Source organism: Saccopteryx bilineata, chromosome 4 (genome assembly GCF_036850765.1).
Source record: "Saccopteryx bilineata isolate mSacBil1 chromosome 4, mSacBil1_pri_phased_curated, whole genome shotgun sequence".
Taxonomy (NCBI): Eukaryota; Metazoa; Chordata; class Mammalia; order Chiroptera; family Emballonuridae; genus Saccopteryx; species Saccopteryx bilineata.
Window position 1 is genome coordinate 90,126,333 of NC_089493.1, and position 22,034 is coordinate 90,148,366.

General features: G+C 41.3%; 1 protein-coding gene across 1 annotated transcript; it reads left to right on the forward strand.

Annotated features, from left to right (window-relative positions):
* Positions 1-12,634: 12,634 nt before the first annotated feature.
* LOC136334687 (olfactory receptor 11H7-like) lies at positions 12,635-20,743 on the forward strand. Its single transcript, XM_066275219.1, has 2 exons — positions 12,635-12,716; positions 19,789-20,743. The coding sequence occupies exon 2, from the start codon at positions 19,799-19,801 to the stop codon at positions 20,741-20,743; it is 945 nt and encodes a 314-aa protein (XP_066131316.1). The 5' UTR covers positions 12,635-12,716; positions 19,789-19,798.
* Positions 20,744-22,034: the final 1,291 nt, after the last annotated feature.

The window sequence follows — 22,034 nt, forward strand, 5'->3', positions numbered from 1 at the left end:
GAATCTAATGAACAAAGTAAACTGAGGAATGGAATAGAGGCAAAGGCATGATCACAGAGAGCAGAGGGACGGCTATCAGAGGGAAGGGGGATGAGGGAATGGGATCAGAGAAGGTGAAGGGATTAGTAAAATTATATATACATAACACAGATAACAGGACAGCAAATCCCAAAGGGAAGGGAGAAGGGAGTTAGGGGGAGGGGGAAAAGGGGGTAAAATGGGGGACAAAGGAGTGGGGTGAGGTAGTTATATTAAGTGGGAAACTTGAATCCATGTTAACACAGTAAATTAAAATTAATAAAAATTTTTTAGCCTGACCAGGCGTGGCGCACTGGATGGAGCATCAGACTGGGATGCAGAGGACCAGGGTTCAAGACCCCGAGGTCGCCAGCTTGAATGCGGGCTCATCTGGTTTGAGGAAAAGCCCACCAGCTTGAACCCAAGGTCGCTGGCTCCAGCAAGGGGTTACTCGGTCTGCTGAAGGCCCGCGGTCAAGGCACATATGAGAGCAATCAATGAACAACTAAGGTGTTGCAATGTGCAATGAAAAACTAATGATTGATGCTTCTCATCTCCGTTCCTGTCTGTCTGTCCCTGTCTATCCCTCTCTCTGACTCACTCTCTGTCTCTGTAAAAAATAAATAAATAAATAAAAATTAAAAAATTAAAAATTAAAAAAAATAAAAAATTTAAAAAAAAAATTTTTTTGGCCCTGGCCGGTTTGCTCAGCGGTAGAGCGTCGGCCTAGCGTGTGGAGGACCCGGGTTCGATTCCCGGCCAGGGCACACAGGAGAAGCGCCCATTTGCTTCTCCACCCCTCCGCCGCACTTTCCTCTCTGTCTCTCTCTTCCCCTCCCGCAGCCAAGGCTCCATTGGAGCAAAGATGGCCCCGGCGCTGGGGATGGCTCTGTGGCCTCTGCCTCAGGCGCTAGAGTGGCTCTGGTCGCAACATGGCGACGCCCAGGATGGGCAGAACATCGCCCCCTGGTGGGCAGAGCATCGCCCCATGGTGGGCGTGCCGGGTGGATCCCGGTCGGGCGCATGCGGGAGTCTGTCTGACTGTCTCTCCCTGTTTCCAGCTTCAGAAAAATGAAAAAAAAAAAAAAAAAATTTTTTTAAATGGAACTGCCTTATGACCCAGCTATCCCACTTCTAGGAATATATCCTAAGAATCTCAAACCACTAATTCAAAAGAAGACATGCACCCCTATGTTCATTGCAGCATTGTTTACATTAGCCAGTAGCTTGAAACAGCCCAAGTGTCCAGCAGTGGAAGAGTGAATAAAAAAGCTGTGGAATAACTTTTTACACAGTGGAATAACTATGTAGCCATGAAAAAGAAGCAAATCTTACCTTTTGCAATGGCATGGTTGGACCTGTAGATTATTATGTTAAGTGACAGCAGAGAAAGACAAATACCATATGATCTCACTTAATGAACACAATAAACTGAGGAACAAAATAGTTATAATCAGTAACTGGCCATGTATCATTCACCCACTACATTACCCCTTATTAATTACTGGGAAGTTCTGTGATCCTGCTTTTTGTTGAGGGAGTTGATTTCTCTGCTATCCAGTCCCCATTTTCCTTGTCTCTCAACCTCCCTCTGTGAACCCAACATCCTTGATAAGTTCTTGTGTAACCCAAGGCCATTGTTCACACTGTCCTGCATCCATGATCTTTCTACTGAGTTTTTCTGCTATACCTTCAACCTAATGATTATCTTTGCACCACTTCTTTCTATTTTGGGGATCTTACACTCTGGTATTCAGAGCTGTGTTTCATGTTCCCTGTGGTACTGGTCAAATTAAAACATTCTCGCCTGACCAGGCGGTGGCGCAGTGGATAGAGCGTCGGACTGGGATGCGGAAGGACCCAGGTTCGAGACCTCGAGGTCGCCAGCTTGAGTGCGGGCTCATCTGGTTTGAGCAAGGCTCACCAGCTCGGACCCAAGGTCACTGGCTCCAGCAAGGGGTTACTCGGTCTGCTAAAGGCCCGCGGTCAAGGCACATGTGAGAGAGCAGTCAATGAACAACTAAGGTGTTGCAACGCGCAATGAAGAACTAATAATTGATGCTTCTCATCTCTCTCCATTCCTGTCTGTCTGTCCCTGTCTATCCCTCTCTCTGACTCACTCTCTGTCTCTGTAAAAAAAAAATAAATAAATAAATAAATAAATAAATAAATAAAACATTCTCCACATGTGGGTTCCACTTAATGGTAGTTTTTCTATTCTAGGAAACACTTCTGGTGATGTATGTGAGCCCAACATACAGTGTGGGAGACAGGCTGTAAGCTGAAAAATCCTTACAGTCTAGCGCTTAGCCTAAAACTAAGCTTTTCTCCACACTCTTAAAACTAAGCTCTTCTCCACACCTTCTTAAGACTAAGCTTTTCCCACTCCTTTGGCTGCTGCATGATTGGGGGTGGTTCACTCTTAAGAAGATTCCCATTTATACCTTAGATATGTGACTTTGTATCAGAAATTTTCTTGTTTTACAAATGGCTTTTGTTCTCTGCACTATATAATAAAGCTGGCTGAGGTTCCCCACCCTGTTTCTATATGCCATCAGCCTACAGGAGGCCTCCCAATCCCATCCATTTTCTCTCTGTCTTTATTTCTTAATCTCTCACCATTCTCACTCAGGACTGGACCTGGTTCGCAACAAGTGGTGCCCAACGTGGGGCTCAGGTACAGAAAAATAAAACTGAAGAAGGCAGGTGAGAGGACTCCCTGAGGTGCGTGTATAAGTAAAAGGTTTTTGAGGAGAGTACAGTCAGGAGTAATAAATTATGGGATAGTTAGGGTCAAAAGAAAGGGACCTTTTTGTAAAAATGTTTGTGCAGCTAGAATGCTTTTTGCAATATGTTTAAGATGTGTGCCCCTGGTTCCCAGAGGAGAGAACAGTTAATTCTGCTACATGCAGAAGCAGTTTGGGGTCAGTTGAGGCCCCGAGCACAGAAGAAAATGTTGGACCCCCTAAAAAACTTGGTGTCATTAAAAATAAGAGTAAAGTTGAGGTTTTGTGGGGCCCTTTAGAGGCCAGGACCCAGGGCACATACCCAGTGCACCTGCTGTTAAATCCGCCTCTGGCTACATGGGAGCAAGTAGGTAAAGTTCTGAAAAGGTGGTTTAAACAAGGATTAAAGGTTTCTGTTCAGAAAGTAAAAGAGAAATCTCAGCATAGTCAACGTTAACTGCCAGTTACAGCAACTATGGAATTTGAGACTAGTTAGGAGACTCAGGTACTATTAAAGTTACACCTTTCCCTGTTATTGTCTGTATAAAGCCAGTAGTCACGGCCACCATCACAGCCGCCTGGCCCATGCAGGTTCACATTTTATTCGGACAGATGGTAATGAAACAACAGAGCCAAGAACTTGTGGGCCATTAGCTTTAATTCTAGCTTGCACCCAGTGGGCAAGAAATACACACAGTGGGAAAACATTTCCCTTTCCATTCAGGGCTCCCAAAGCCACTGACTTATCCAAGTTTCCTAGAATCAAAGGTTTCTAGCTCACCAGCCTTATTCACTTCTGTTCCCTATTTCCTTGTCTCTGCACAAACTCTGCACAAACTGGCTTCTCCTTCAGCACTCTGCCATCTTGGCTGCTTCTCCTCTCCTCCACATGGCCTTTCTCTGCTCTCCTCTAGCATGGGCTCTTCCTAGAACATAATCACTCTTCCCCCAGAACAACATGATCTCTCTTCCTTTTAAAACCTTTTGGCGTGAAAGCCCTCCCCCAACACATATTAACATAATCATGCCCATCCCAAGCAAGCAAGGGCAACTAATATTATCAACTGGGCAACGGGCTTCCATGTGGGCAGCGCCATCTTTAACAAAGTGAGCATAACATATTTTATCTGCCCAACAGTCTGATTTTCTTTAATGTTTCTGCTACAATCATCTGAACTATCATTTTGTTTCTTTCCTATTCTTTGCCTTGAAATTAGTCCCAGGTGAGGGGACCCCTGGAGGATCTGACTATGAAATTTCCCAAGCAGCTGCCATGAGTTTATTTTCTTGGGGAGATTCTACTAGTTCCCTTCTTCAGTGCTTCTGTCAGAAAATGCCCTGACTGAGATCAGACAGGCATCTTTCTGGTCTGGTTGCTCACTGAAATCCCGGGTTTCTCTCTGATTTGTCTGATTCTAGTTTCTATTTAGGTTATGTCTGATGTTGTCCAAAATGTGACTTGATTAAGGCCTGAATTAAGTTCTTGCATGCAAAAATTGGAAATGCCAGCTCTAATATTGAACTAAATAAAATAGTTTCATCCCTGCATTTTTGTTTTAAAATTAAAACATATAAGAAGCACTCATTAAAATTAAATCAAGTGGAATTTTGGATCCTAAAGACTTGCTAATTTAGTTGGTGCTTTGTGAGGTGTGTTCTGTGTTCTTTGTCTCTGGAGCTGGGAGCCACATAGCAACTTCAGTATTAGGATTAATCAGATTTCTGTGTTATATTTGTGTTTTTGTACTGTAAATTGTCTTGTTTATGTGAAAACTGTACCCAGGTCCATGAAACAAAAGAATTGAGCCAAATTAGGCAGGGCCCTGATGAGCCATTTCAGGAATATGTCTCATGGTTGCTTCAGGCAGTTGAAAGAATAGTGGTGGATAGAGAAGCAGGAACAATTTTAGTAAAAAAGCTAGCATATGAAAATGCTAATTCTGTTTGTCAGGCTGCACTCTGACCTCACCACAAGAAGGGAGCTATAGAGGATTACATCAGAATATGCACTGATATTGGGCCTTCATACATGCAAGGTCTGGCTATTGCCAAAGTGCTTCAGGGAGACCTCCAGGACAGCATTTTGATAAATGGCAGAAAAAAACAAAGGAAGGGAGGCCAGAGAAGTACTTCTGCCAGCGGATCTTGTTTCCAATGTGGGGGTTCAGGGCATTTTGCTATAAATTTCCCTACTTCCTCTGGAAATCAACCTCAACCTCCCCCTGAGGGGCAGCCAGCTCCTAAAGCTCCCAGCCTCTGTCCATGCTTTAGGAAAGGAAAACATTGGGAGAATGAATGTAAATCTAAGAACACTGCCAAAGGGCAGGTATTTCAGGGAAATGTCCATGTTTCCTCAGCAAATTCTGATTCCAGCAGGCCAAACATCACCCAATTATCCCAAGCAACAGCACTTCCCAGAAATACAGTAGGATTCTTATTAGGCAGAAGCAGTTTAACTATAGAAGAATTTTTTTCTCCCTGGAGTAATAGATTCTGATTATACAGGGGAAATTAAGGTCATGGCTCACACTCCAAGGAATATAGTCACTATCTTACCTGACATGAAGATTGCTCAATTAATCCTCCTTTTACCTCTTTTAAGACAAGACCACACCCTGCAGAGGGGGACCCAAGGAGACTGGGAGTTTGGCTCCTCTCATATTGCCTACTGGATTCAAGTGATAGGTCAAAAATACTCTGAAATGAAGCTAACAATATAAGGGCATAAATTCAATAAACTCTTAGATACAGGAGCTGATATATCTGTTATTGCTGAGCAACATTGGCCTTCTTTCTGGCCCACTTATGAAGAAGTCATTGAGCTGCCAGGCATAGGGCAAAGCAAATCCCCCAATAAAGCTCTAGTTTTTACAATGGGAAGATAAGGAAGGTCATACTGGACTTTTTCAGCCTTATGTGCACCCTGAATTACCCATTAATCTGTGGGGTAGGGATGTTTTGAAAGATATGAAAGTTTTACTTGTCAGTCCTAATGAGTCAATATTCAAATGATTGATCAGGGATTTTTGCCAACTAAGGGATTAGGGAAAGAATAGCAGGGGATTTGCAAGGGACACCCACCTGACCAGGCAGGGGCGCAGTGGATAGAGCATCGGACTGGGATGCAGAGGATCCAGGTTCAAGACCCCGAGGTCGCCAGCTTGAGCGCAGGCTCACCTGGTTTGAGCAAAGCTCACTAGCTTGGACCCAAGGTCGCTGGCTCGAGCAAGGGGTTACTCGGTCTGCTGTAGCCCCACGGTCAAGGCACATATGAGAAAGCAATCAATGAACAACTAAGGTGTTGCAATAAAAAACTGATGATTGATGCTTCTCATCTCTCTCCATTCCTGTCTGTCTGTTTCTATTTATCCCTCTCTCTGACTCTCTCTCTCTGTCTCTGTAAAAAAAAAAAAAAAGTGACATCCAAATGGATTAGGGTATCAAAATTTAACATAGGAGTCTGGGTAGATCCTGCTACCCCAATAATGCATTGTGCAGACTCAATTACTTGGAAATCAAATGATCCTGTTTGGGTAGACCAATGGTCCCTCTCTCAGGAGAAACTTGAGGAAGCTGCTCAATTGGTACAAGAGCAGTTACAGCTTGGGCACATGGAACCTTCTAATTGCCCATGAAATACACTTATATTTGTCATTAAAAAGAAATCAGGAAACTGGAGGCTATTACAAGATTAAAGAGCAATTAATAAGACTATGGAAATCATGGGTCCTCTCCAGCCAGAACTCCCCTCTCCTACTGCCATTCCATAGGATTTTCACCTTATTATTATTGATTTGAAGGATTGCTTTTTTACTATTCCTTTAGGCCCTCATGATTACAAACATTTTGCATTCAGTGTTCTTTCACTTAATTTTCAGGTTCTCATGGAGAGATATCATTGGAGATTTTTACCTCAAGGTATGGCTAATAGTCCTACCTTGTGCTAGAAATATGTTGCTCAAGCCATTTTTCTGGTACAAAGGCAGCAGCACCCTAAGCCATACATAATTTATTATATGGATGATATTCTTATTGCTCATTCAGATAAAGACATTGTGCTGACCATTTTGCACAATTAGAACATTCTCTGAAGGAATCAGGACTTTGTATAACCCCTGAGAAAGTATAACAGTCCTTGCCTTTTTCTTATCTAGGACAAATCATTGAGGGATGGCAAATTCGTCCACAGAATTAGAAATCAGGACAGATCACTTGCAGATTTTAAATGACTTCCAGAAATTGTTAGGAGACATTAATTGGCTTAGACTTTCCTTAAAATTAACAACAAGAGAACTGAAACTACTTTTTGACATCCTTAGAGGTTCCCTGAACCAACTTCCCCTAGGCAGTTTACAGTTGCAGGGCAGCAAGCTTTAAAGCTTGTAGAACAGGCTTTACAGAAGGCACAAGTAAAGTGCATGAATCCTAAAGAATCAATCGCTTTGCTTTACGAATTTGTCCCTTGTGCTACACTTCAATGGGACTATTATGGCAAGCCTCAGGTCCTATTGAATGGATTCATTTAGCTACTACTCTTAAGAAAGTCTTATCTCCATATTTTGAATTTGTCCCCTCATTCATTGTCAAGGGCCTCCACAACTTTTACAGCTTATAGGTTTTGAACCTAAACTCATTATTGTTCCTTTTTCAAAAGACTAACAACAGTGGCTCTGCAAAACTTCTACAAAACGGCAAGTTGCTTTTGCAAATTTTACAGATCAAATTGATTTCCATTATCCAGCTGATAAAGTAGTTCAATTTTCATTAGTTACTACATTTGTTTTTCCTAAAACAATTGTTAATGGACTCATTCCTGAAGCACCTACAGTCTTTACTGATTGGTCCAGCTCAGGAATAGCAGGGTTAGTAATTAATGGACAAACTTATACTAAAACAATCACCTTAAAATCAGCTCAAAGGATAGAATTACATGCCATTATCATGGTTTTTCAGCATTTGCCTCATTCCTCCTTTAATCTGTATACAGACAGCAAGTATATGCTTATGGTTGTTTTCACTATAAAGACTGCTGTCTTGGGGACAATTTCAGATGAGGACCTATTTCAACAATTTCTCCTTCTTCGAAAACTTGTATGTCAGCATAAAGCTCCATGTTTTGTAGGACATCCTCAAGCTCATTCTATGCTCCCTGGAGCTTTAGCACAAGGGAATGCCCTTGCTGATCAAGCCACCCAAAAGCAGATTATTAGAGCAACCATGGTAGATCAAGCAGTTCAGTCTCATTCTATTCATCACCAGAATGCTGCAGCCCTGTATAAACAGTTTCAGCTCTCTCAGGAGGCAGCATGGCAGATTGTTAAATCCTACCCAGAGTGTCCTATGCTACAGTCTGTCCCTTCATTTGGAATTAACCTTCAAACACTCCTCCCAGGACAACTTTGGCAAATGAATGTCACTCATATAACCTCATTTGGCAAACAAGCCTTTGTCCATGTTACAGTAGATACTTATTCTGGATGTATGGTAGCCTCTGCCAGAACAGGTGAGGCTGATAAGCATGTCATAGCTCACTGTTTGTATATGTTTTCTATTTTAGGATTTCTTAAGATGGTTAAAACTGACAGTGTTCCTGCGTATGTAGGAGAAGCATTTATTACTTTTTGTTAGTCTTTTGGAATCTCTCTGAGGACAGGTATTCCTTAGAATCCTCAGGGCCAAGGCATTGTAGAGCATGCCCATCAAATACTTAGAGGTCAATTAAAAAGGGGGGGGGGAGTTATGCCCCTGAACTTCTGCAAATCTTTATCACACTCTTTTTACTTTAAATTTTTTGAATACTGATGTACAGGGCAAGGAAAGCCTTCCCTGAAGTACAGTGGAAGGACTCGCTCACAGGAATCTGGCAAGGGCCAGACCCTGTTCTCCTATGGGGCCGAGGACATGTGTGTGTTTTTCTTAGGTCTGCTGAGGCTCCTCAGTGGGTTTCTGAACATCTGGTGAGACACCATGAGTCAGGAGGAGAGACTCACCCCACAAGAGCAATTGTATAAGACTTTTTTACTCTTAATTTTTATTTTTAAACATTTTCTCCTCAGGACTTACTACAGCCAAGAGGTATTTTATACCAGCTGAGCAACAGCCTAAGCCTCTCATGTGGTACTGGGATATATTGGCTAGCCCTGAGTGGCCAAATTCAATCAAATTTCTAACTTGGGGATGAGGGTATGTTTCAATTTTGTCATCAACGGGTCCTCTTTCAATGCCAGCGAGGAACAAAAAATATGAAGCCTCATCATATTTTGGCATCACCTCTAGAAAGCAACCCAGTTCCAGAGATCAAGAAGTCACTGACATTAAGCTTGAGGCAAAAACTTAATTCACTGGAAGCAGTGGTCATAGGGCTTGGAACCCAGCTACAGAGTATGAAAGTGCGACAGCAGCTCCAGTGCCATGAGGACTTTTCCTAGATATGTGTGACTCCTCCTCCTTATAACAGTTCTCAGTGGGACTGGAATGAGGTTAAACTGCATCTGCAAAAAGTATGGAACAATAATAGCGTCAGCATGGACTTGGTGAAATTACATCAACATATTCAGGACATTCAGAACAGCAAAGACTCTATTATAGATTCTGCTGTATTGGCTAAGAATTTGCTTGATGATCTGAAAGTCTTTAATCCCTTCAACGTATTAAGACACTCGTTTGGTATCTGTTAGCATTGGCTGTATTAATTTTGTGTTTATTCTGTATTTTTTCCAGTCTGCCTCTGAATTGGAATCCCGGAAATCAGACAAATACAAATCTCAGCACATGAGTTAAAATTGAAAAATAAAAAGGGGGGGAATGCCCAGGCCGGTTGGCTCAGTGGTAGAGTTGTTGGCCCTGCATGTGAGTGTCCCAGATTCGATTCCCAGTAAGGATACACAGGAGAAGCACCCACCTGCTTCTCCACCATTCCCCCTCTCCTTTTTTTTACCTCTCTCTTCTCCTCCCGCAGCCAAGGCTCCATTGGAGCAAAGTTAACCCGGGCAATGAGGATGGCTCCATGGCCTCTGCCTCAAGCACTAGAATGGCTCTGGTTACAGATGAGCAGAGCATCGCCCCCTAGTGGGCATACTGGATGGATCCAGTCGGGTGCATATGGGAGTCTGTCTCTCTTCTCACTTCAGAAAAATACAAAAATAAATAAATAAGTAAAAAGGGGGGAACTGTGGGAGACAGGCTGTAAACTGACAAAGTTCTTACAGTCTAGGGCTTAGCCTAAAACTAAGCTCTTCCCCACACCCTTTTAAGACTAAACTCTTCCCCACACCCTCTTAAAACTAAGCTCTTCCCCACACCCTCTTAAAACTAAATTCTTCCCCACACCCTTTTAAGACTAAGCTCTTTCCCACTCCCTTGGCTTTTTCATGGGGGTGGGGGGGTTCACTCGTAAAAGGATTCCCATTTATACTTTTGAAATGTGACTTTGTATCAGAAATTTCCTTGTTTTACAAATGGCTTTTGTTCTCTGCACCATATAATAAAGCTGGTCAGGGGTTTTTCCCTTGTTCCTGCATGCCATCAGCCTACAGGAGGCCTGCCAATCCCATCCTTTTTCTCTCTATCTTTATTTCTTAATCTCCCACTGTTCTCACTCAGGACTGGACCTGGTTCACAACACCCAGCAAAAATGCAGAAGTTCATCACTTTGGTATACTGATCAGTGACTCCACTCTTTTTTTGTAATTTATTGGGGTGGCATTGGTCAATAATATTATGTAGGTTTCAAGTATACATTTCTATGATACATGAGCTGTATATTCTGGTATAGCCACTCTGGAAAACAGTATGGAGGCTTCTCAAAATATTAAGAATAGAATTATCATGTAACTCTCCTCTTAAAATCTCTTTATCTATAGTCTCCAAAACAAAGACATAAATGATACATGCCCTAAAGCAAGTCCTGGGATTAACAAAACCTGAGACATCTTTGAAAGAGAAGGAGAATTTGTCACTTCTGATCTTAGTTATTTATAACAAAAATAGAGAATGGCTTCAGAAAGTTGTGTTCTGGTTCACATTTAAGTAGAGAAAGATATTTATTTTTCACAGTACTTTGGCAGTTCAAGTTCAGTTTATTGATGATAAATATTCAATAAAACATTTTAAACATGCATGACCTCACTGAGTAATTATATGGTGTTAGTGTGTGTGTGTGTGTGTGTGTGTGTGTGTGTGTGATCTTTTCTTGTGATGTATATTTTCTGGTTTAATCCTAGCTTGTGGAAGGAAATTCAGGTGTACCTAGAACCCTTCAAGAGAGAATGTAATCTTTTAAATTCAAAAAATAAATATTCTTAGGGTTTGGGGAGGTGGAGTAGGGCATAGGGGGAATAAATGGTGAGCAGAGACTTGACTTGGGGGGGTGAACATGCACAATACCATGTACAGGAGATGTCTTATAGAATTGTGCACCTGAAACCTGTATGATTTTGTTAACCAGTGTCACCTCAATATATACATTCAAAGAAAGGGAAAAAAGTGGGTCAAGGGGCCACCAAGCAAAACAAAGCACCCCATAATGGACTTTAGAATCTTTAAATTTATTTTTTATTGTTTGAGTCTTTCACAACAAAAATAGAGTATGTTTCACATCTCTGTCATCTTGAGATAAAGTACAAACATTTCTTCCTGGCATTCAAAGCCTTCACTGCATAGACTGTTCCATGCAGTCTTCTTTCCTGCTGATCCACTGCTTCCGCCTTGCACTTCACAATGATCAATCTTGTTATGTTATTTTAAATACATTCTCTCCCAATTAGGTACCTTAACTCATACTGCTTTCTCACCAAATCAACTGTGACAACCCCAATACTACTTGTAATATGGAATGACAATGCCCTAAACATATTTTTATGTCTCTCAGAAAGCTGTAGGGAAAAGTCTGAGAAAATTATTTTGAGAGAATTATCTCAAGAACAAATTCCATTTTTTGTGACCAAATCCCATGCTGAAACAGAAAAACCATCAGGTGAGAGAATAATCTACTTAAAATGAGAGTAGACCCTTTTAATTATGGTCATACTGAGAATGAAATTAGGTGTGCCAGGAAGATAGTCCTGCTGGTGGTAGATGATAAAATACAGCATATTTCAAAGCGTTCCAATACTAAAGCATGTTTGATAATGGTGGTCAAAAACATGGGGCATGTGGGGACAATATTTCTTTAGAAAATCAGTTTTATCTTGAAAGTTATTATGAATTGTAGTTTCTCCTCCATAATCCACACCTATTTGTATGATATTTGAAGATAATTCTCTCAGTAAAACCAGTCCTTCAGGAAGGCATTTAATTAAGACTTTTGTGTAATAGGAGTCACACAATCACATATCCTGTTTGAGAAACACAAACTTAAGGAGATGAGGTCATCCCTCCATACTGAATGTAGCACATTATTTTTAATAACCCCTGTGGGACAACTTATCATAAACATTAATGAAATCCCCAGACAAAAGTAAGAAGGTACCTAGGGAAAGCATAGAAAGTTATAGGATCACATGAAGAGATATCTGAGACTTCTCAACAGAGGCTAAAATGACATATATATAAGGACTAGCACATAATTTCAACATACCCTGAAATAGGTCACTAGAATCTTGTAATGCAAGAGAAGCAAAAGAAGCCGTGCATGAAGCTCTCTCATACAGGGTTTCCACAGTGAAAGAGAATCATCATGGCCACCCTATAAAGCTTCATGGTAGATAGGAGGCATCTTCTCTGGTGGGCATGACTGCTATTATACATCACAGGTGGGTTTGTTCCCCTATACTTTTGTTCATTTAGTCTGTTCAAGAGATTCAGTATCAAAAATTTGGTTTCTCTTTCAGCTCAGGAACAACAACAACAAAAATCTCTCAGGGTATTTAGATTACCGTGGAACTCATGCTGTCCAATACAAGTGCACTAATTGATACTAAAGTCATCAACAGGCCTTCCCCTTCTCAGAAAGTGGCTGGGGCACCAGGAATGGTATGACTTTTAAAGATATTTTGAATAAAGCAGTATGAAACTAGCTCTGTCCACTGGGACTGAAACCAGAAGAGAATAAGGATTTTTTTTTTTTTTTGGCCTCCTCTTGTCCATTCCATTACTCATTCACACCCTCAGGAGATACAGAATTTTAAAAATTAAGGATGAAATCATGTGTATGAGAACTAAGATTCACATAGGTTTAGTGGTGAGTATTTTAGGAAGCGTTTCTTGTAATTATGTTGAAAACTATCTGTGAAATTCATTTAGCATGCTTCCACTATTAGCTGACTAGTAGTTCTTCTCTGAGGTATTTTGTTCGTTTTTTACTGTCAAGTAGTCTACAGCTCAAATGCATCAAGTTAAGTCTTGTGCATTTTGATATTGAGTCAAAGTCTGTGAATCTGAGTTCGAGTCATTGTTGCTGGTGTCCCAGGGGTAAGTGGCTACTCTCTGCATCACTGCTTTCTTGTCTTCTTGACAAGAACTCTCTGGTTGCATGGTGGCGCAGTGGATAAAGTGTTGATCTGGAACACTGAGATTGCCAGTTCAAAACCCTGGGCTTGCCTGGTCAAGGCACATATGGGAGTTGATGCTTCCTGTTCCTCCCCCCTTCTCTCCTCTCTCTCTCTCTCTCTCTCTCTCTCTCTCTCTTCTCTCTAAAATGAATAAATAAAATCTTTTAAAAAAAAAAGAAAGAAATCTCTTGTTTTCAAAGCACAGAGTCTCCACAGTAGGGAATCATTTTTTTATTACATCTCGCCAAAATGATCATAATGCAGGTTAGTTGAGGTTTCATAACCAACCCAGTTTTTAAAATTCACAGAACTTATCCTCATCTTTCAGTTTCTTCCTCTTATTGGTTTCTTATTCAAAAGACCACAACCTGCTTTGATATAACCAGCTCAATAGGAAGGTTGTGTTTGCTTCTAGATGAGTAGGTTCACAGTTCGCTTTATGCACTATTAATTTAGTGATCCTACCTATATTTTCTTCTCTGTAATTTACTGTTTGGGATATTATATTTAGGTCTTTGATCCACTTTGAATTAATTTTTGTGCATAAGGACAAACTGTACTTTAGTTTTATTCTTTTGCATACGGCATTTTCATTTTCCCAGCACCATTTACTCTTTTTTATTTTTTTATTTTTGGGGGTTTTTTTTTCTTTTTCGTTTTAATCCTTGTTTTCCCAGCACCATTTTTTTTTTTTTTTCTGAAGCTGGAAACGGGGAGAGACAGTCAGATAGACTCCCGCATGCGCCCGACCGGGATCCACCCGGCACGCCCACCAGGGGTGATGCTCTGCCCACCAGGGGGCAATGCTCTGCCCCTCCGGGGCGTCGCTCTGCCTCGACCAGAGCCACTCTAGCACCTGGGGCAGAGGCCAAGGAGCCATCCCCAACGCCCAGGCCATCTTTGCTCCAATGGAGCCTTGGCTGCGGGAGGGGAAGAGAGAGACAGGGAGGAAGGAGGGGGAGTGGAGAAGCAAATGGGCGCTTCTCCTATGTGCCCTGGCCGGAAATCGAACCCTGGTCCCCCGCACGCCAGGCCGACGCTCTACCGCTGAGCCATCCGGCCAGGGCCCAGCACCATTTATTGAAGAGGCTTTCATTTTCTCCATTGCATGTTTTTGGCTCTTTTGTCAAAAATTATTCGCCCATATACATGTAGTTTTATTTCTGGGCTCTCGATTCTGTTCTATTGGTCTGTGTGTCTGTTTTTCTGCCAATACCACGCTGTTTTTATTACTTGGTGCTCTGAAGTAATTTGAAATCAGGTATTGAGATTACTCCAGCTTCATTCTTTTTTCTCAGGATTGCTTTCGTTATTTGGGATCTTTTGTGGTTCCATACAAATCTGATAATTTTTTGTTCTATTTCTTTAAAATATGTATGTCATTGACATTTTAATGGATATTGCATTAAATCTGTATATTGCTTTGAGTATTATGGACATTTTAACTATGTTGATTCTTCCAATCCATGAACACAGATTATCTTCCCATTTTATTGTGTCTTTTTCAATTTCTTTTGATAATGCTTTGTAGTTTTTAGTAAATGCATCCTTCACATCCTTTGTTAAGTTTATTCCTAGGTATTTTATTCTTTTTGTTGCAATTGCAAAATAAATTTTTCTTCATTTTTTTCTGAAATTTTATTGTAAGTATATAAGAATACAGTAAATTTTTGTACATTGATTTTGTATCCTACAACTTGACTGTATTTGTTTCTCTTTTTTTTTTTTTTTTTTTTTAGAGAGACAGAGAGTGAGTCAGAGAGAGGGATAGACAGGGACAGACAGACAGGAACGGAGAGAGATGAGAAGCATCAATCATTAGTTTTTCATTGCGCATTGCAACACCTTAGTTGTTCATTGATTGCTTTCTTTTTTTGTATTTTTTTTCTGAAGCTGGAAACGGGGAGAGACAGTCAGACTCCCGCATGCGCCTGACCGGGATCCACCCGGCACGCCCACCAGGGGGCGATGCTCTGCCTCTCCGGGGCGTCGCTCTGTTGCGGCCAGAGCCACTCTAGTGCCTGGGGCAGAGGCCAAGGAGCCATTCCCAGCGCCGAGCCATCTTTGCTCCAATGGAGCCTCGCTGCGGGAGGAGAAGAGAGAGACAGAGAGGAAGGAAATGGGGAGGGGTGGAGAAGCAGATGGGCTCTTCTCCTGTATGCCCTGGCTGGGAATCAAACCCGGGACTTCTGCACACCAGGCCGACTCTCTACCACTGAGCCAACCGGCCAGGGCCTGATTGCTTTCTTATATGTGCCTTGACCGCAGGCCTTCAGCAGACCGAGCAACCCTTTGCTGGAGCCAGCGACCTTGGGTTCAAGCTGGTGGGCTTTTGCTCAAACCAGATGAGCCCGCGCACAAGCTGGCAACCTCAAGGTCTCGAACCTGGGTCCTCTGCATCCCAGTCCAACGCTCTATCCACTGCACCACTGCCTGGTCAGGCTGTTTCTCATTTTTAATAGTTTTTGATAGAGTCTTTAGGGTTTCTATATAAAAAATCATATCATCTGCAAAAATTGACACTTTTACTTCTTCATTTCCCATTTAGATGCCTTAATTATTTCTTTCTCTTTCCTAATTGTTCTGGCAAGTACTTCCAGTACTATGCTGAATAAGTGGTGAGAGTGGAAAACCTTGTTTGTTCCTGATTTTAAAGGAAACTTTGTTTTTCATCGCTAAGAATGATATTAGCTGAGAGTTTGCCATATATGTCCTATATTATGTTGAGATACTTTCTTTCTATACCTAGTGTTTGAATCATAAATGGATGTTGTGTCTTATCAAATGTTTTTTTCTGCATCTATTGATAAGATGATATGATTCTTATCCTTTTTTGTTAATGTATTGTATTACATTGATGATTTGCATATGTGAAACCATCCTTGTACCCCTGGAATGAATCCCACTTGATCATGATGGATTATATTTTTAAAGTATTGTTGTATTCGATTTGCTAGTATTTTGTTAAAAATTTTTGCATTTGTATTCATCAGAGATATTGGTTTGTAGTTTTCTTTTTTGTGTGATATCTTTACCAGGTTTTTGTATCAGGGTTATGTTGGCCTCATAAAATGTGTTAGGAAATATTGCCTCTTATTTAATCTTTTGGAAGAGTTTGAGAAGAACAGGTATCAAATCTTCTTTGAATGTTTGGTGGAATTTATTCATGAAGCCATCTGGTCCTGGACTTTTATTTTTTAGGCGGTGTGTGTGTGTGTGTGTGTGTGTGTGTGTGTAATATGGGAAATGTTTATTCAAGTGTCAGTTACTTGAAAAGATGGGGGACTCTTGTCCTCAAAACCCATCTTAACATTTTAGATACCTTGGCAAGATTATACAGGGGGATCATAGGGAAAAGGGAAACTGGAATTTCTGGCAATGTGCCATTCCTGCTCAAGTTCCTTCTTTCATTCTGATGTTATCTTTCACTCTGCTTCATCCAGACATCTGTGGTTTTGTTGCCAGCATCATTATTTCTTATTCCTGGAACAGGCTGTTCAACTGTAATGAAAACTTGGCCAGAAGTGAAGTGAACTAGCAGGGTTGATTATGTACTTTGATTTGCTACAAAATACATAACTTTGATCATTAGCTTAGTAATGTCAAATCATAGTTAATAAGAGTGACAAGCTGGGTTTAACATTTATGAAGATGTAACATGGGTAGCTTTATATAAATACTCTTATTAGGTTACTTTGTTAGTACATGCTTATTTTAGTTTATTCTTTGGCTAGTCAGACTAATATAAGTGGCATATCAATTCCTCAATACAACTCCCCACTGTCAATTCTGATTCCATTTTTATGGTACCTTTTTAGGAATAAATTTTGGGAAAGGTACCAGTGAATTATCTCAATAGAATAAGATTTCCAGGTATGTCCTTTCAATGTTGTGCTCTCCACTGATTGGTCAGTGCCAGGGTAAGGGGTCATTAATCAGTGCAGCTCTGAGATCAAACCAATAACAACTTAATGGGCTTTCTTTTGTAGGTTCCTTTTTTCTTTTCCCGGACTGCCTTGAGAATTCTTTCTTTGTCATTAATTTTTTGCAGTTTTAATATAATATGCCTTGGAAAAATCATTTTTGAGTTGAGGTGATTAGGTATTCTGTTTGCTTCTTGGATTTGAGGATCTATCTCTTTCTATAGATTTGGGAAGTTCTCATAAACTAATTAATTGAAAAGACTTTCCATTCCTTTCTCCCTCCCTTCTTTCTGGTATGCCTATTATTCTCATATTGCTTTCTATGATGGACTCATATAGTTCTCACAGAGTCTTTCATTTTCTTATGTCCAAGTCTCCTCTTCTTCCCTTTCCATTATTTCTAGATTTCTATCTTTGAATCACTACTCTTTCCTCAATCTGATCAGCTCTATTTCCTCTGCTCACTAGTTCATTCTTGATCTCTTTTTTTTTTTCTTTTTTTTTTTTTTTTTTTTGTATTTTTTCTGAAGCTGGAAATGGGGAGAGACAGTCAGATAGACTCCCGCATGCGCCCGACCGGGATCCACCCGGCACGCCCACCAGGGGCGATGCTCTGCCCACCAGGGGGCGATGCTCTGCCCCTCCGGGGCCTCGCTCTGCCGCGACCAGAGCCACTCTAGCGCCTGGGGCAGAGGCCAAGGAGCCATCCCCAGCGCCCGGGCCATCTTTGCTCCAATGGAGCCTTGGCTGCAGGAGGGGAAGAGAGAGACAGAGAGGAAGGAGGGGGTGGGGGTAGAGAAGCAAATGGGCAATTCTCCTATGTGCCCTGGCCGGGAATCGAACCCGGGTCCCCCGCACGCCAGGCCGACGCTCTACCGCTGAGCCAACCGGCCAGGGCTTCTTGATCTCTTTTATTGTTATTTATCTCCAGAATTTTTATTTTGATCTTTTTAAAGTTTCAATCTTTTTGGTAAAGTACTTATTTTGTTGGTTGCTTTGTTTCTGAGTTTATTAAACTGCCTGAGTTTTCTTGAATCTCATTGAGTATTTTCAAAACTGCCATCTTGAATTCTTGGTCATTTAAATCAAATATTTTCATATATTTAAGTTTGTTTTCTAGAGATTTTTTATTTTCTTTCTGAGCTTTTTACCTTGGTTATTCATGGTAAGTACTTTTCTAGTAGATTGATGAGAAGTCTTTCTATTATTTTCCAATAGGTGGCACTGAATCATAAGGGATTTTTTGTTTTGTTTTATCTCTCACGTATCGCTGGCTTTTCAGATTCCTGTGTGGTGGTGGAAAATGGCCTGTGTTCCCTTGTAAGGTATGCACCTCCCCTGTGATTCAGTTGTTCCAATTCCAAGGGACCAACCCCACAGGGGAACATGGTGAGCAAAGGGGCTCCCAATTTGTGAAATCCCAGTGCTGTCCTCCACAGCCAAAATCTTCCAGCAGTTCAGCCTCGATGTGTGGGGTTAAGGTGAGCTGGGGGAACCTGGCCACCTCTTCTATTGCTTTGCCCTCCCAGCAATGGCAACCAGCAGACCTTTACAGTGTACACCCTGCACCTTTACCCCACCCTGGGATTAGTCACAAAGAGCAACCTTCACTTGGGGAAAAAGTGTTTCTACAGTACCAGTTTTCCAGTTTACAAACAATGTGCTCTGCAACCCAACAGTAAGAGTGAGGGGAGGCAAGTTCTTGGAGGTTAAGGGAAGGCAGCCAGGATCCATTGCTTTGTTTCTTTTCTGAATGCCAATTGCCAGACAGCCATGGCTGCACCTCTGTGCTTCATCCCTGCCCAGGTCACTGGGCTCATCAGCAGCTCATACTGCCCACTTCTGCAGGAATGCTCACTAAATCTCTTTGCTCCCCCCAGCTGAAGGAAGTGCCATCCATTCCTCGTTCCTGTCTTCTCCAGGCTGAGCCCCACAGTGAGCTTCAAGCTGCAGGGCTGTATCCATGGCCTCTTTGATCTCTTCTTGCTTTCTTGGTTTTCTCCCACTTGCCTGCCTTTAGATATTTCAATGCATGATGTCTTAGACATGTTTCTGTTTTGATCAGGGAATCTTTTGTTGAATTATAGCTGTTCAAATTGTTGAAACTTCAAGGGAAGAGACCAAAGTGAGATTTCTCATACCCACATTCCTCTGATATCACTCCAAGATTTCCTTATATAAAAATAAGATGAAATTTAACTGATGTTCACTAACAAAAATAGTTCAAGCAGCCTTAAATTATATAATAACAAAGAATCAGGATCAAAGAGCTCGTTCAGAATAGGGCAAGATTTATTCAAGATTTATTTAATAATCGCCTGACCTGTGGTGGCACAGTGGATAAAGCGTCAACCTGGAAATGCTGAGGTCGCCGGTTCGAAATCCTGGGCTTGCCTGGTCAAGGCACATATGGGAGTTGATGCTTCCAGCTCCTCCCCAACTTCTCTCTCTGTCTCTCTCTCCCCTCTCTCTCCCTCTCTGTCTCTCTCTCTCCCTTTCTCTCTCCTCTCTAAAATGAATAAATAAAATTTAAAAAAAGATTTATTTAATACATTTGCTTTCATAAATCAAAGTTTCCATTGTCTCAGCAGCAAATTGACTTGGAATTATCTATATGTCTTCTCTCCACAGTCTGGGGACAATGAATAAATCAGAGATATCTACCGTGACACACTTTGTCTTGTTGGGCTTTCCTGGCCCTTGGAAAATGCAAATCATCTTCTACTCAACGATTATGTTGATCTACATCTTAACTCTGACTGGGAATATAGCCATCATTTGTGCAGTGAGGTGGAACAGCAGACTCCATACCCCTATGTATGTGCTCTTGGCCAATTTCTCCTTCCTAGAAATCTGGTATGTGACCTCTACAGTCCCCAACATGCTGATCAATTCTATTTCCAAAACCAACACCATATCCTTCTCTGGTTGCTTCATTCAATTTTACTTCTTCTTTTCCCTGGGTACAACAGAATGCTTCTTCCTCAGTATCATGGCTTACGATCGGTACTTGGCCATCTGCCATCCATTGCACTATTTCTCCCTCATGACTGGACAGCTCTGTGCCATTCTAGTGTCTCTTTGTTGGCTCATTGGTTTTCTAGTACATTCAATTCCTATTTTCTTCTTTTCCCAACTACCCTTTTGTGGCTCCAACATCATTGATCACTTTTTCTGCGATATGGACCCACTGATGGCATTATCTTGTGCCCCTACACACATCATAGAGCATGTACTACATTCTGTGAGCTCTTTTATCATCATTTCCAGTATGTTGTATACCCTAGGATCTTACATCTTGGTGCTCAAAACTGTGCTTCAGGTTCCTTCTTCAGGTGGGCGGCAAAAGGCCTTCTCTACCTGTGGATCCCACTTGATTGTGGTTTCTCTGTTCTATGGAACTGTAATGGTGATGTATGTAAGTCCCACATCTGGCAACTCAGTTGTTATGCATAAGATCATCACACTGATGTACTCGGTAGTGACACCAGTCTTAAACCCTTTCATCTACAGCCTACGCAACAGGGACATGAAATTCGCCCTCTATCAGATTCTTTGTGGAATGAGAATTATCCAAACTTCATGAATAGGTTTTGTGAAAACCAATGACTCTCTTTCTGCAAGTGGAAGAATAATCCTCTTCTTCTACCTCAATTGACTTAGCTTTATTTATAATCATCACAGTTCTTTTCTGCAAAGCAAAATTCATGATGTTTTTAATCATTCTGATATGCTTTTAGTTTCATAAATGTATTTCCATGGGAAAAGATAGCCACCACGCACATGATAAAAATATTTTTTTTAAATCTCAATATTTATTTCCAGAAAGGTTTTGACTTTTTCAATGTTCAATATATGTCTACACAACTTTGTTAGGACATATAAATCAAATTGTTTATCTGCTTACATGGCTATCTAACACTCCGTTAAAATGACACCTAACACATAAAATGTCCTTTGACCTGAATTTTCAGCAAAACCCCCACACATCATTGTTGGATACAGTCAGAGCCTATGAAACCAGTTTTACAATCCTTAGCTCATCATCTTCATCAGCAGTGTACAAGGGGAAGCCATGAGTAAAAATGTCTTTGGTGAGTTGTTAGTTTGTAATACCCATAATGTAAATGAGTATTGCATCAAACGAGTCACTCAGAAGGCATAACTATGTCCCCTGGAGTTTGAAGGACACTTGCATTGTCCTTGATTCATACCTGAAAAAATCATGTGACTACTATAAAAGAGCTGGCCTTGAAAGCAGAGAAAAAAGAAATGGACTATAACAGGAGAAAACTAAATTCTCACCAGAATTGAAGCAAATATAAAATACCCGCTTTTGGCCTAGTTAGAGCTCAAGGAATATACTCAATTTGGACCATCTTGAAAGGGATTCCACCCAAAAATACTTCTTGGTGAATTAAGATCACCCCAAAAGTGAGTCTATATGGGGTAAATCACCAGAATCAGGGATGAAAGAATTCATAAGTATTCAGCCAATGAAGCAATCAATGCCCACATGAAAGAACTGCAGTTTAGGGAGCTCCTTGTCCCCCAAATAAATGAGGGAAAGACACAGAGCCACCAGAGCAGGGGCATTTCCACAAGGTTTTCAAATATTCAAGCTTTTCCACCCAGGCAGGGTTTGCCACATCACTCTCAGGACAACATTAGAGGCAGAGAGAGAAGGAAATGTTAAAAGTTCTCAAGCTACATATCAAAAATGGAAACACTAAGTTATGTGGGTGGTCCTACTCACACTTCAGGCACATCTGTGTCTCTCATGGAAGTACATCTGCTCTCACACAAATGCAGCTTAACCTGGTTCTGCAACCGGAAATGTCTTGGTGCGATCTTGTGCAAGTAATGCAGTAGTCCAG

Excerpts from the sequence above, each read along its gene's own strand:
- LOC136334687 (XM_066275219.1), top strand. The coding sequence starts at position 19,799 with ATGAATAAATCAGAGATATCTACCGTGACACACTTTGTCTTGTTGGGC.